This window comes from Oncorhynchus tshawytscha, linkage group LG05 (assembly GCF_018296145.1).
Source record: "Oncorhynchus tshawytscha isolate Ot180627B linkage group LG05, Otsh_v2.0, whole genome shotgun sequence".
NCBI lineage: Eukaryota > Metazoa > Chordata > Actinopteri > Salmoniformes > Salmonidae > Oncorhynchus > Oncorhynchus tshawytscha.
Window position 1 is genome coordinate 71,080,123 of NC_056433.1, and position 11,851 is coordinate 71,091,973.

General features: G+C 42.4%; 1 protein-coding gene across 2 annotated transcripts; it reads right to left on the bottom strand.

Annotated features, from left to right (window-relative positions):
- Positions 1-1,986: 1,986 nt before the first annotated feature.
- On the bottom strand, positions 1,987-11,765 carry bmb (brambleberry). Of its 2 annotated transcripts, none has more exons than XM_042322316.1 (13): positions 11,626-11,765; positions 10,809-11,078; positions 10,317-10,445; positions 9,708-9,893; positions 9,333-9,555; positions 8,494-8,610; positions 7,300-7,479; positions 6,144-6,350; positions 5,811-5,946; positions 5,518-5,579; positions 5,287-5,411; positions 3,770-3,867; positions 1,987-3,051 (listed from the first exon to the last, which is right to left on the bottom strand). In XM_042322316.1, exons 1-13 carry the CDS (start codon positions 11,749-11,751, stop codon positions 2,922-2,924), a joined length of 1,989 nt encoding a protein of 662 aa, XP_042178250.1. In that variant the 5' UTR covers positions 11,752-11,765; the 3' UTR covers positions 1,987-2,921. The 2 variants fall into 2 exon arrangements, with proteins under 2 accessions (XP_042178250.1, XP_042178249.1); XM_042322315.1 differs by having other exon boundaries at positions 6,144-6,353.
- Positions 11,766-11,851: the final 86 nt, after the last annotated feature.

The window sequence follows — 11,851 nt, forward strand, 5'->3', positions numbered from 1 at the left end:
ACTTAAGCTTTATGTAGCCCGTTTGTGGTCTGTGTCGATGCCATCATTTGCTTTTGTGTTTTCAAAATGATTTTGCTTTTAGTGTTGATTAGGAAACTGTGTCTAAAAAAGGCAATCAGATTTACAAACAGCGTGCGCACGAGGGAGGGGTGTTTAACATGTTATCAAAACTCCAGGGAAAGCCCACGCGAAACAAATGAATGGTGGAAAACTAATGGAACAATTTCCGTTTGACCTCTAGGTATGACTCTTACTGTGGTACACTATTTACATCTATACAACCCTGATCAACCAGACAGGTGTTCCATATACCTTACCCTCCCACACGGTGTAGAATGCAGACCTGCCAACCCTGTCCAACTTTTTAGAGTACCGCAGTGAGTCTTAATACATAGAGGTAAAACAGGCAAATGGTTCTGTTTTCCACCATTTTTCCCATAGTGGATTTTAAACACTTAAGGGTTTTGTTTCACATAGGTTTAGCCTGGCATAAATCTATGTAGGACAAAAAATGAAACGCTAATGTGGCCACCAAAGGACTACAAATGCCATGATAATCCGGATGAGACTGCTGAATTGAGGCAAAGGGAATAATCTCTGGATTAACTAAATGTGGTAATGAATAAATAGGCTACATGTCTTGAAAATGGACTATTCTGTGAACTGTCATGTGCAAGTTTAAATTAACAATACCTGTTAGCAAAGGTTAACTAGAGATGACGTGAAGGGGCTTGCAGTGATTTGTAGTTTTGCATGACATCTTTGATGGTAATTAGCATTTGCCTAAATGAAGAATATATTGATAAAAAGTCCTTGTCAGATATTTACATGTTATCAAAACACCAGGGAAAGACCCCACGAAACAAATGACACTTCCACCACAGGGCTCTATTAGCAGTTAGCTAAATTTGGTGCAAAGAATAATTTCCCAGTGCTCTGACAGACATGGTTTTTTGTACATTGTCCCGGTCCACAAAGTTAAAAACAAAATATAAAACACTAGGAAGCAAACAGAACCAAAATGGGGAGGGACCTACCAAAACATTTCACTGAAGACTTTTTGCAATGAAAACAAGTTTAATGGACAAATTCAGGTAGGTCCCTGAATTGCATTTGCTTCCGTTTGGTTTCTAGTGAATACCCCCTGAATTGTCCATTTGCAAAACCAACATTCGTTGCAAACTAGTTTGCTACTATGTGCACAAATGAAAAACACCCCAGGTTATGGAGACGCATCATATTTACAATATACACTTCTGATAAATATGTATTATCGAACAATGCATTGAGCCCACGCTATATTGTGACTAACACACACATTAAGGTAGTCTGGTGGATCCAGCCTGAACGCTACGTTCACTATTTCACTTGAAAAGAAAAGGTGAACACAGGGATCAGGCTGGTTCCACTAGGTTAGGCTAAACGGTGTTCTCATAGGAAATAATTGACTTGACAAGCCAGTCTACCTGGCCCAGCAACTCTTTTGATAGATAAGAGCAACATCTCATACTGGAACTAGCTCTATTTGTGCCATCAGTCACGCCATACCAAATATTTGACATATGACACTCATGGTATAGGAGTGCAAGGAGTAGAATGTCCACACAGACTGGTACACAGGCTCCCACGCATTCCTTTGCTGGTGTAGAACACCGAACAATGAATTCTAGGGCTGGTCTCCCAGACGGTTCAGGGCTAGGCTTAATCGCAAAGGCATACTCAAAGAATCTTCATTGAAAGTGCTTTTTATTCCAGGATTAGGCTTAATCTGTGTCCAGGAAATGACCCCCTATTCTCCTGATCATTGAATTGTCCTCTTTGCTTTATTTCCATGTCGACATAATGGAAACTGTCAAATGAGTACATTTTGTCATTCTACTTCACTATTGGAGCTAGTAACATAAGCATTTCACTGCACCTGCGTATCGGTGTGCGCGACCAATTCATTTTGATGTTAAATATGCCCTTCACACACAAATGTTTACAAACTTTGCATTACTGATATTTTATTATTCATTTAAAAAAAATCAAAACAATAGATATGCCCTTCATACAAAAACACTTGCCTTTGACAGGCAGCTTAAAAAAAACATTTAAGATCAGAAAAACACATAATATTCCCAACCGTTAGTCAAGTCAGAGTAATTTATGAGTGCAATTTAGTGCTTTATGGGCAAATCTTAACTTCCATTTACGTGAAATTTCACTTAGTCTCTCAATGACATCAATACATGACTCAAGGAAAATTAATCTTAAGAGAAAGTTATAATTCGCCTTTTTTGTCCTCTACATAACTTGGACGCAAATGACAAATCTACACACCCTAAAAAATAAAAAGTCAGTATCATGTACACACAGGGTCCATAAATCATGATAAAAGCAAACACTCCTGCCTGCATAAACCCTTGTAGAATTCAGTAACATCAGCCTTATCACATTACTTTCACATTTATAGCCAGGGAGTATCCTACTACAGGATGTCACAGGCACGCGCTTTCATCCAGACATACAAAAAGTTCATACACATGACAACTGGTCATTGCTTTAGACAGAGATACCATGGTTTCTCTTAATGTCAGGGTAACAGCCTGATTAAACAAACGTTAAAATAAAAGAATAGCCCAAGTACTTCCTGGTCATTCTGGGAGGGTGTTCAGTTGGGTACACTAGCAAAACGTTTTGCAACAAAAATCTGTTCTTATTGGTACGATTTCTCATTTCAAAACGTTCTCTTACTGAACTTGTCCCTGGTGGATGGAGGAAGGGTGGGGGTAGCAGGGAGAGGGGAAGCAGGGTGTGCATTCAAATGGCAGGCTATTCCCTACATAATGCACTACTTTTGAGAAGAGCCCTATGGCCCTGGTCAAAAGTAGTGCACTATATTGGGAATAGGGTACCATTTGGAACACAGACAGTGTTATTCAGAGGCAGTTGTAGGAGGTATAGCCACCCTCATGGACGTGGCAGTACTCCTGTCCCAGCACCGCCCTCTTCTTACATTGCTGTCCCATCCTGGTAATGCCATTACACAGCTGACGACCAGACACAGAGCTGCCAGGGGACAAGAGAGAGAGGGGGAAGGGAGGAAAATAAATCTACACTTTTGAAGGGGATCAGTTTGAGCAAAGCAAGGTGCAGAACTCATCTTGGTCACATAATGAATAGTTATTTCAGATACAAGGTGATTTGTAGATCAGGGATTCTGCACAGCCCAACTGCAATGTAGTCTGAAAACACAGCCTGTCCTCTTGTCCTGGTCACAATGGTGAGAACTATGGAGTTGATTGGCCTCCAGAACTAGTCCAACTTGTATCAAATACCTCTGATCAAACCGATCTACTAGCTGTACAAGGCTAGCACCACAGTAGTAAACGTTTCTTCCTCTATAAACATTGTATGAGGTGTGGCATAAAGTAATTCTGTATGTCATTGGTTGTACTAAAATAAATCAGGCAGCGTAAATCTCACAATGCACACAAGTAATCCCTGGTCCCGCTAATCACAATGAGATCTGATGACACAATCATCGTTAGTTGTAGCAAGGTAAGCCAGGCAGTATAATTGATATAAAAAGTCAACTTCTCACACCTTTAGAAACTATGAGCACACACACCTAGCTATACACACAGTACAGGTGTGGCATAGCAAAAATGTCACACGGTGTATCATTGTTGGTTTTACTAAGTCACACACTGTATAAAGGTCAAACATTGCATACAGAGTTGATGCTTGAACCTGCTAAACGTATCGGGTTGGTTAGAACGCTAACCTGTTGCTGGCCAGGGATTGGTTGGGGCTGGCGCTCCGTGATTTGCTCACTGCATCCATCATTCCTCCCAGGTTCTTTTGGGGCAGACCTAGGACAGCCTGCCAATCAGAACACAAAATGTCAAGAATAGCCTACCAATCTAAAAACAGTATGTCAGTGATGACAGAGCCAGTAATAATCTGTATGTGTAGCAGTGGAGGCTCCTCAGAGGACCATCCTCAGTGAATTTGATAAAAATAAAAATTAAGTTACTCTTTAGATACAACTATACTAAATATAAAATTGCATCACCAAATAATTGATTAAAACACTATTTTGAAAAGGTCTACAGTAGCCTCAACAGCCCTCTAGGGTAACACCATGGTGTAGCCGGAGGACAGCTAGCTTCAGTCCTCCTCTGGGTACATTGACTTCAATACAAAACCGAGGAGGCTCATGGTTCTCACCCATGAGAACACAGTTATTATGACAACTTCCGTAGGACATCCTCCAACCTATCAGAGTTCTTGCACCATGAACTGACATGTTGCCCACCCAATCAAAGGATCCAAAAATGTATCTAGTACTGAAAGCATAAGCTGCAGCTAGCTAGCACTGCAGAACATACAAATGTAATGAGTAGTTGACAAAGAGAGAAAGACAGTAGAACAGTTTAACAAATTCATTTCTACCAAAATGAAGCAGCAAGTGTCTTTCACTTACTTAGCTAGTAAATGCAGATAGCTAGTTTATCCTACTGAAACACCCTGCTCAAACAGAAGGATGTTATGTTAGCTAGCTGGCTATGACTTTCCAACACTGGAACTCTTCCAAGTCAAGGTAAGCTTTTGGTTTGACTAATTTATTGCCACCTGGGGCCCACCAGTGTAACTGCTTACTGACTGTACACTAACGTTACTGCATGAATGTAGCGGGTTTACTAATGCGCTAGTTCTATTAGCCATGCAGAGTATGTTGTTACCTCAAATGTATCTCGACCTGTATGCACCTACATGGTATACTGTCATTCATAGGCTAGTGTGTAGCAACCTCATGATGAGTATAGGGAAAATGCGAGTATCATGTACGAGCCTAAACCAATCACTGTTACATTGAACTGGGTGAAAGAAAGTCAACCAATATGCTGTAATAGAAATAAGGCCATGCTCATGAAAAAAAAAAACTCATCTTAAATGGCACTGATGTGTAGCTAACCCTAACCACACGTGTATATACACTAATTTCCTAACCATTAGGGTTAGCAGTGTGGGTAAGGTTAGGTTTAATAATCAGATTTTATGACTGTGGTTGTGCCAGCTACTAACCTGTGCCTCTTATGGGGAAAGTCACATAAAAGTAATCAATGAGTAATACAAAAGTTAGTGATTAGATCTTTGGCCAAGTAACTAGTAACCTAATTACATTTAGTAAGTAATCTACATACACCTACTGGTTTATAACTAACTAGGTCCATCAGAGTATGACACTAATACCCTCCATCTCCCTTAAGGACATTCATCTGCTATATTCATGCTCACCGCAGAGAGACTAGGCCGACACTTGAACCTGGGAGTAGAGTGGTTCAGTGAGCCCACAGGCACAAACCTGGCCTCAGCCATGTAGTGGGCATGGTAGGGAGACAATGCTGCTATGCAGGGGTCACCTGGAAATGATTAGAAAAATAAATAACAGCCAAGAGAAGTGTTTTCCATTCATTTTGAGAGGAATTCTGAAGAGAGCATGGTCCATTTGTAGTGTGTGTTACACACCAGTCATGAAGCTGTCCTGATCCAGCAGGTCTATTGGCTCCATGAGACCATCCAGCTCATCTCTGAGAGTATGGAGAAGAGAGAGCGAAGTATCAGCTACATTATATCAAACTTGGTCAGTTCACATAATTAGCAGTAACCACCCATTACCGGCGAGGGCCACTTTGAAAATAAGTACTTTCATTTACGCTTTCATGAGTTTTCCTCTGGTAAATGCACATCTTGTGATACAGGGTTTATTAGCAAATCTGAAGTCACATGTAATTCAATTCTGGAGCTACCCTGTCACTCACCTCTGGGGGGTGGAGGAGGATGGGCTGCAGGAGTGGAGGTAGTGGTGGCTTTCTGGTTCCAGGGTCTTCTGACTGGGGATCTTCTTTCCTCTCATCTGAGAACACGCCCACAACACCTGCATCGCCAACCAGTAGCCTGAGGAGAGGGTAATGACATCACAATAGTCCACATCACCAATAAGACTGCTAATAATTAATATCCCAGTCAGTCATGAGTGACAGGGTGAGAGAGAGGGGGAAAAAAAAAAAAAAAAAAAAAAAAAGTGGTTTCCAGTGAGAGGGGCAACACACACACACACACACACACACACACACACAAAACCCTTCCCGTACCGAGTGACAGTGTGAGCAGCAGCATGCTGAGACTGGGCAGGTCCAGGGCAGGCTGTTGGTTGACCTCAGCCACAGCGTTGAGCGGGACCGTGAAGAGCAGCATGGCTCGGGAGAAGGACGGACAGCGCAGGAACGTCAGTACCACCGCACACAGCAGGAAGTACCCAGCATGCACCACACACGTCCACACCGCAGCCAGACTTAGACCTGCTGGACAGAAACACGGAGGGAAATTTACTGAAAAATGTGTGTAACTGATGAAGGACCTAAGACTAAAATGTTCATTCTCACTGCAAAAGAAGATATGTTGACCTTTGCAATAAAAATGCATCTGGTGGTCTAAAGTTGTGTACCTGGTCTGAGAGATAGAGATATAGAGATATATATATATAGAGATATATATACACACACACACACACACATATATATATATACACACACACACAGCTCAAAAAAATAAAGGGAACACTAAAATAACACATCCTAGATCTGAATGAAATATTCTTATTAAATACTTTTTTCTTTACATAGTTGAATGTGCTGACAACAAAATCACACAAAAATTATCAATGGAAATCAAATTTATCAACCCATGGAGGTCTGGATTTGGAGTCACACTCAAAATTAAAGTGGAAAACCACGCTACAAGTCAAACAAGTCAAAATGAGGCTCAGAAGTGTGTGTGGCCTCCACGTGCCTGTATGACCTCCCTACAATGCCTGGGCATGCTCCTGATGAGGTGGCGGATGTCTCCTGAGGCATCTCCTCCCAGACCTGGACTGAAGCATCCGCCAACTCCTGGACAGTCTGTGGTGCAACGTGGTGTTGGTGGATGGAGCGAGACATGTTGTCCCAGATGTGCTCAATTGGATTCAGGTCTGGGGAACGGGCGGGCCAGTCCATAGCATCAATGCCTTCCTCTTGCAGGAACTGCTGACACTCCAGCCACATGAGGTCCAGCATTGTTTTGCATTAGGAGTCTATTCCATTTGCACAACAGCATGTGAAATTTATTGTCAATCAGTGTTGCTTTTTAAGTGGACAGTTGGATTTCACAGAAGTGTGATTGACTTGGAGTTACATTGTGTTGTTTAAGTTGTTTAAGTGTTCCCTTTATTTTTGAGCAGTAATATATATACACACACACACACACTACCTGCCCAGCCCAGGTAACCCTGGATAATATGAAGCCTCTCTTCTAGACAACGCTGCATGTTGTCAAGGTAACGCAGCATGGTTCCCAGGGTTCCATTCATGCATTCCAGTTTTCCCATGAGATCCATGTAGTACTGAGCTGTCAGTTTCTGATACCGCAGGAAACCAGACATACTGTGGTCTGAGATCACGTTCCGATGGAGACAAGGAGAAAAACAAATGATCAGATCCATACACTTAAAGATACCAGAATTTCACTACATCATTGATAAACTGTCAAATTAGCTAAGACAATTTAATTGTCAAATAGTGTATCATGTCATTTAAACCTGCATAAATAACTTCAACAGCATGTTTTGGTATTTTGAAAGCAGACCCTGAAACCAAAAGTACAATTTCACAGCTCCTGTTTGTTAGTGTTGCCACTCGCCAGAATCATTATTTATGAGACTACAGAAAATGGCAATTTAGGTTAAGTGCAGTAAATATTGAGTCACATTCTCCATCTTGACCTCAAAGATTTTACCTGTAGCCTAATCGGACTTCCTGTCAATCTAATATGTTCAAAACAACATAAGCCTACAACAATAAACTGAAGTTTTAGGATATTTATTAAATTGGTTTGCCAGCTCCACATAGGCTACACAAGTGGCACACATTTATTTGCAATGACTCCAGTGATAGTCATTTCAACATAATTATTGTTTCAACTGGCAGCCAACAATGGCATATACATTGATAGACTACTTGATGGCCAACAGAGGCAAACGTATAATTCTCCACATGTAGCCTAATGTCCATTTCATTGAGGATTTTTCCCCATAAAAAGGAACCACATGAGGGAGTTCCATAACTTCCATTTTAAATTTCCACTCAGGCAGCCCCCGAGACCCAAAACCTGAGCATGCATAAAGCACTTCACTTGATAATGTTTTCTTTAAGCAGTCAACATTAGAATGCAGTTTAAAGTATTTAACAAATTAATAAAATTGTCCTAGACATCAAAACCTAGATAATGTATCTTGCGATGCATCTCAAGCTGTCAAACACATTTAATTAAATCAATAAGTAGCATTTGCAACCAAATACAGATCATTCATTGCATTTATCCAGAATCAGTAGATTTATCCCAAATTACAAGTTAGTGTGATGAACATTCACATTGCTTTGCATGGTGTGTGCATGCGCATCTTACCCATTTTGCTATAGATGTCCTTTGCGCGCCCACTGACCTCAGCAAGGTCATCCAGAAGGGCCTTATGACCCTCCTGAACCTCTGACCTTTGATCCTTTAGCTGCTCACTAACATTCTCTAGAAGGGAGGTAGGGGACATTAAGTGAACATGATCTCACAAGCATTTTTGTAACGAGTCGGGGAGCACAGAGCAAAAACATACCAAACAGTGTTGCCAAAGAGAGCAACGTCACATAAGAGCATGTGAGAGAGAAAGTGCTAGGAGTGAACAAGAGTATCATCATCAGAGAACAATGAGACAGATATTTCACTGGATATATAAATGAAGCAACCGCTTGGCTTTTCTAATCACTACCAAATATGGTAGTGAGTGCTTGCCAGCAGCGGGAGAAGATGGAACAAGATGGATTTTGGCTGACATTCTGCATATTTTCTCATAGATTAAACATTCTCAGTTCTGTTCACAAAACTACAATCTGTTATGAACAGAGTGGACTAGTTCTGTAGACTTTACCCTTTGCAAAAGTTCTTTTAAAATCACCTTGTTAAGGTGGGCAAAGACAAATTTAGTTATTGCACACGCACTTCAGAGTAGGCATTCCCTAACGGAAATATGCAGATGCATGCTAGAATGCGACAATAGGATCTCGCTAGCTCGTGCTTGGCTCTGCTCACCTCCTTGCTTGTTCTGCCCACTATGACTCATTTGTTTCCACAGGAAACGACAGTCTGTGGTCTATCTTGGTTTAGTTATAAAAAATATTTGGTATTATCATGGATTAAGGCTGTGAAATAGAGAACAACAAACAGTGTGTGTTTGTGCATGCATCTCCTCTTACCCATCCTGTGTGTGATTCCCTGGATGAGCTGGGCCACCAGTTCCTGTCCGGAGGCAATGAGGGCCTTCTCCTGGCCCAGACGCTCCAGGTTAGACGAGAGCGAGGTCTCCAGCTGCTCCTGGCCCTCCCACAATGCCCCCTGCTGGGCCACCAGGGCACTGTGACCCTTCAGCAGCCTCTCCAGGGAGGCCGAAGTCAGATCCTTCAGCTCCAGCTGACCCTCCTGTTGTGGAACACAGCAGAGACATTCAAGTCCACATATTATGATAGAAAACAGAAGGAAAAACAGACCTCTCCCTTTGAAATAGAAGGGGAAAAACAGTGAGAAGGGGGGGGGGGCAGAACAAGGGAGAGATTGACACAAAGACAACTGACCTTCAGGTCCTTCATGGCATCCAGTTGGCTGGTTGCTGTAGAGATTAGCGCGTTGACGGTGAGCTCGGCCCGGCGGCGGAAGTGCTGCTGACGGGTGGCGTAACACACGGAGCGTGCCCGGTTGCTCACTATGTGGTAAGCATTCCACGTGTCAGAGTCCATGTCCACTGTGCACTGCTTTAGGGACTGGCAGGAGAAGAGGGTGAACATACTGTAGAGACTATGAAATCAGCTTCAGTGCTGTGCATGCAAACTGGGTCGAGCTCAGGCACAAAATTAAACAGAACCAAGTAAAGCGGGAGGCACTACCTGAAGTTCTCCAATAATACTGTTTTTCCCATTACAAATCATTTAAAAACTATTTGCTGCAGTATGCCCTAATACAAATGACCCAGATTCAGACTGGGAAGAGGACAGAGCCTTCCAATATGAAAATATGGCACTCTAACAATTCTGCCTTCAACCCACCAAGTCCTCTAGCATCAGTGATTAGGACAGAACTGTATTAACATTCAAACAACTTCACTCCCAAAACAATTGATAAAATAAAAAAAAGTTCCTAGATATCACTTAGCTGGAACAAATTATACATCTCGCTCCGGAGCGTACCATGTCCTCAGTGCAGGGGTACGTCCTACGCCCTTCCACCTCTGCCTGGCAGTTGAACAGGACAACGCCCAGTTTGGCCAGCTGCTCCTCTGATAGGCTAGCGCAGGTCGACTTCAGCTGGGCAACCACCTGGAGGGAGAGGGACACTTTTTCTACTGGCTGATGATCAATATGAAGTCAGTTTGATTTAAATAAATGCATTAAACTGTTGAGTGTATCTGCCCTGCAACTTCTCGGAGTTGCTGTGATGTCCATGAACATGCCTATAAAGCCATTATGCTTCAGTGTCACTGCCTGGTGAAATAAATAGTTGTTAGGTAGACATATAGCCCAAACTTTCTTTGGGAAAGAATGACAGTAGGATGCATCATCATGCATGATTGCTCAGCCAAGGGTTCATAGACCATATTCATAATGGTTGGAACACAGATTGTTATCTAAGTGAGAAGACCTGACTAATGTTGTGTAGAGAATAACTGTCCAACACATTACCCGGTAATGACAGCTGTCCAACGTGCTGAGCTCCATATTTTTTGCCTCTGCTAGGAACTTTTCATCGGCTACCGTCATCTCGAACGGTTGGGCATCCCCCTCAGGTAGTCCGGGGACCAGTGAAGGGGCGAGGACTGGAGCCCCTGGCTGCGTCTGCTTCAACCAGTCAAATAAACCGCTCACTGGACCACACCGGGAGGCCAACACGCAGACCAGCAGCAGTATAAGGCCCATCACCGGCAGAGCCATCGGAGTGCTGGAGAAAGTAGGCTACACAGGGAGGATATGTACACATGAAGTTCGAATGTGTACATTCAAACTTGCAATGTCAGTGACAGACAAGTTGAGCAATGGTGGTTGGGTAAAACACGCTTGGTTGATTGACTTGGCCTGACAGCTGAAGACGTGCATTAACTCTCCATTAAAATGCATAAGCTTTAGCTCAGCGAGAAACTAGCGTAGACAACCGGGGATCAAAGCCCACTGCTTTTTATTATGAGGGGCATATGTTATTCAATTCATTATGGCCCGACTTCGACTCAAACAAATGTAAATGTCAGATGCAACGCCCTCTCTGAACCTGCGCTGCAAAGGTGACAGGCGGTGTGGCCGGACATGCAGACCGTAAAATATTATTTGGAATCATTGCATTGAACTAAACAGGCGATACTACCGTGTGCATGTTTTATTTTCCGTTTTAAAAAGTCCGAATCTAGTTCATGAAAATAAACTAATTGCTTAAAAACCACCATTGAAGCAAAGCAAAATCGTAATGACAGACTACCAAATTCAAAAGTTGTTAGTTATGCTAAATTACCTCAAAATGTATTTGTACTTCTGTTGTTTCGTCGGATTTCCGCTGGTACAATCGTTCGTTGATTCTGATGAGCCAACCCCAGCTGATTTGAATGAGAACCCTTTCATTTCTTTCATCCATATTCATCTGTTTTAAATGGTACAATGAAACAGCCAATCGGATCAGCGTCTTTCTGGATCTCGCGAGATACACAACCAGGAACAGGTTGACTTCTTGTTTGATGATT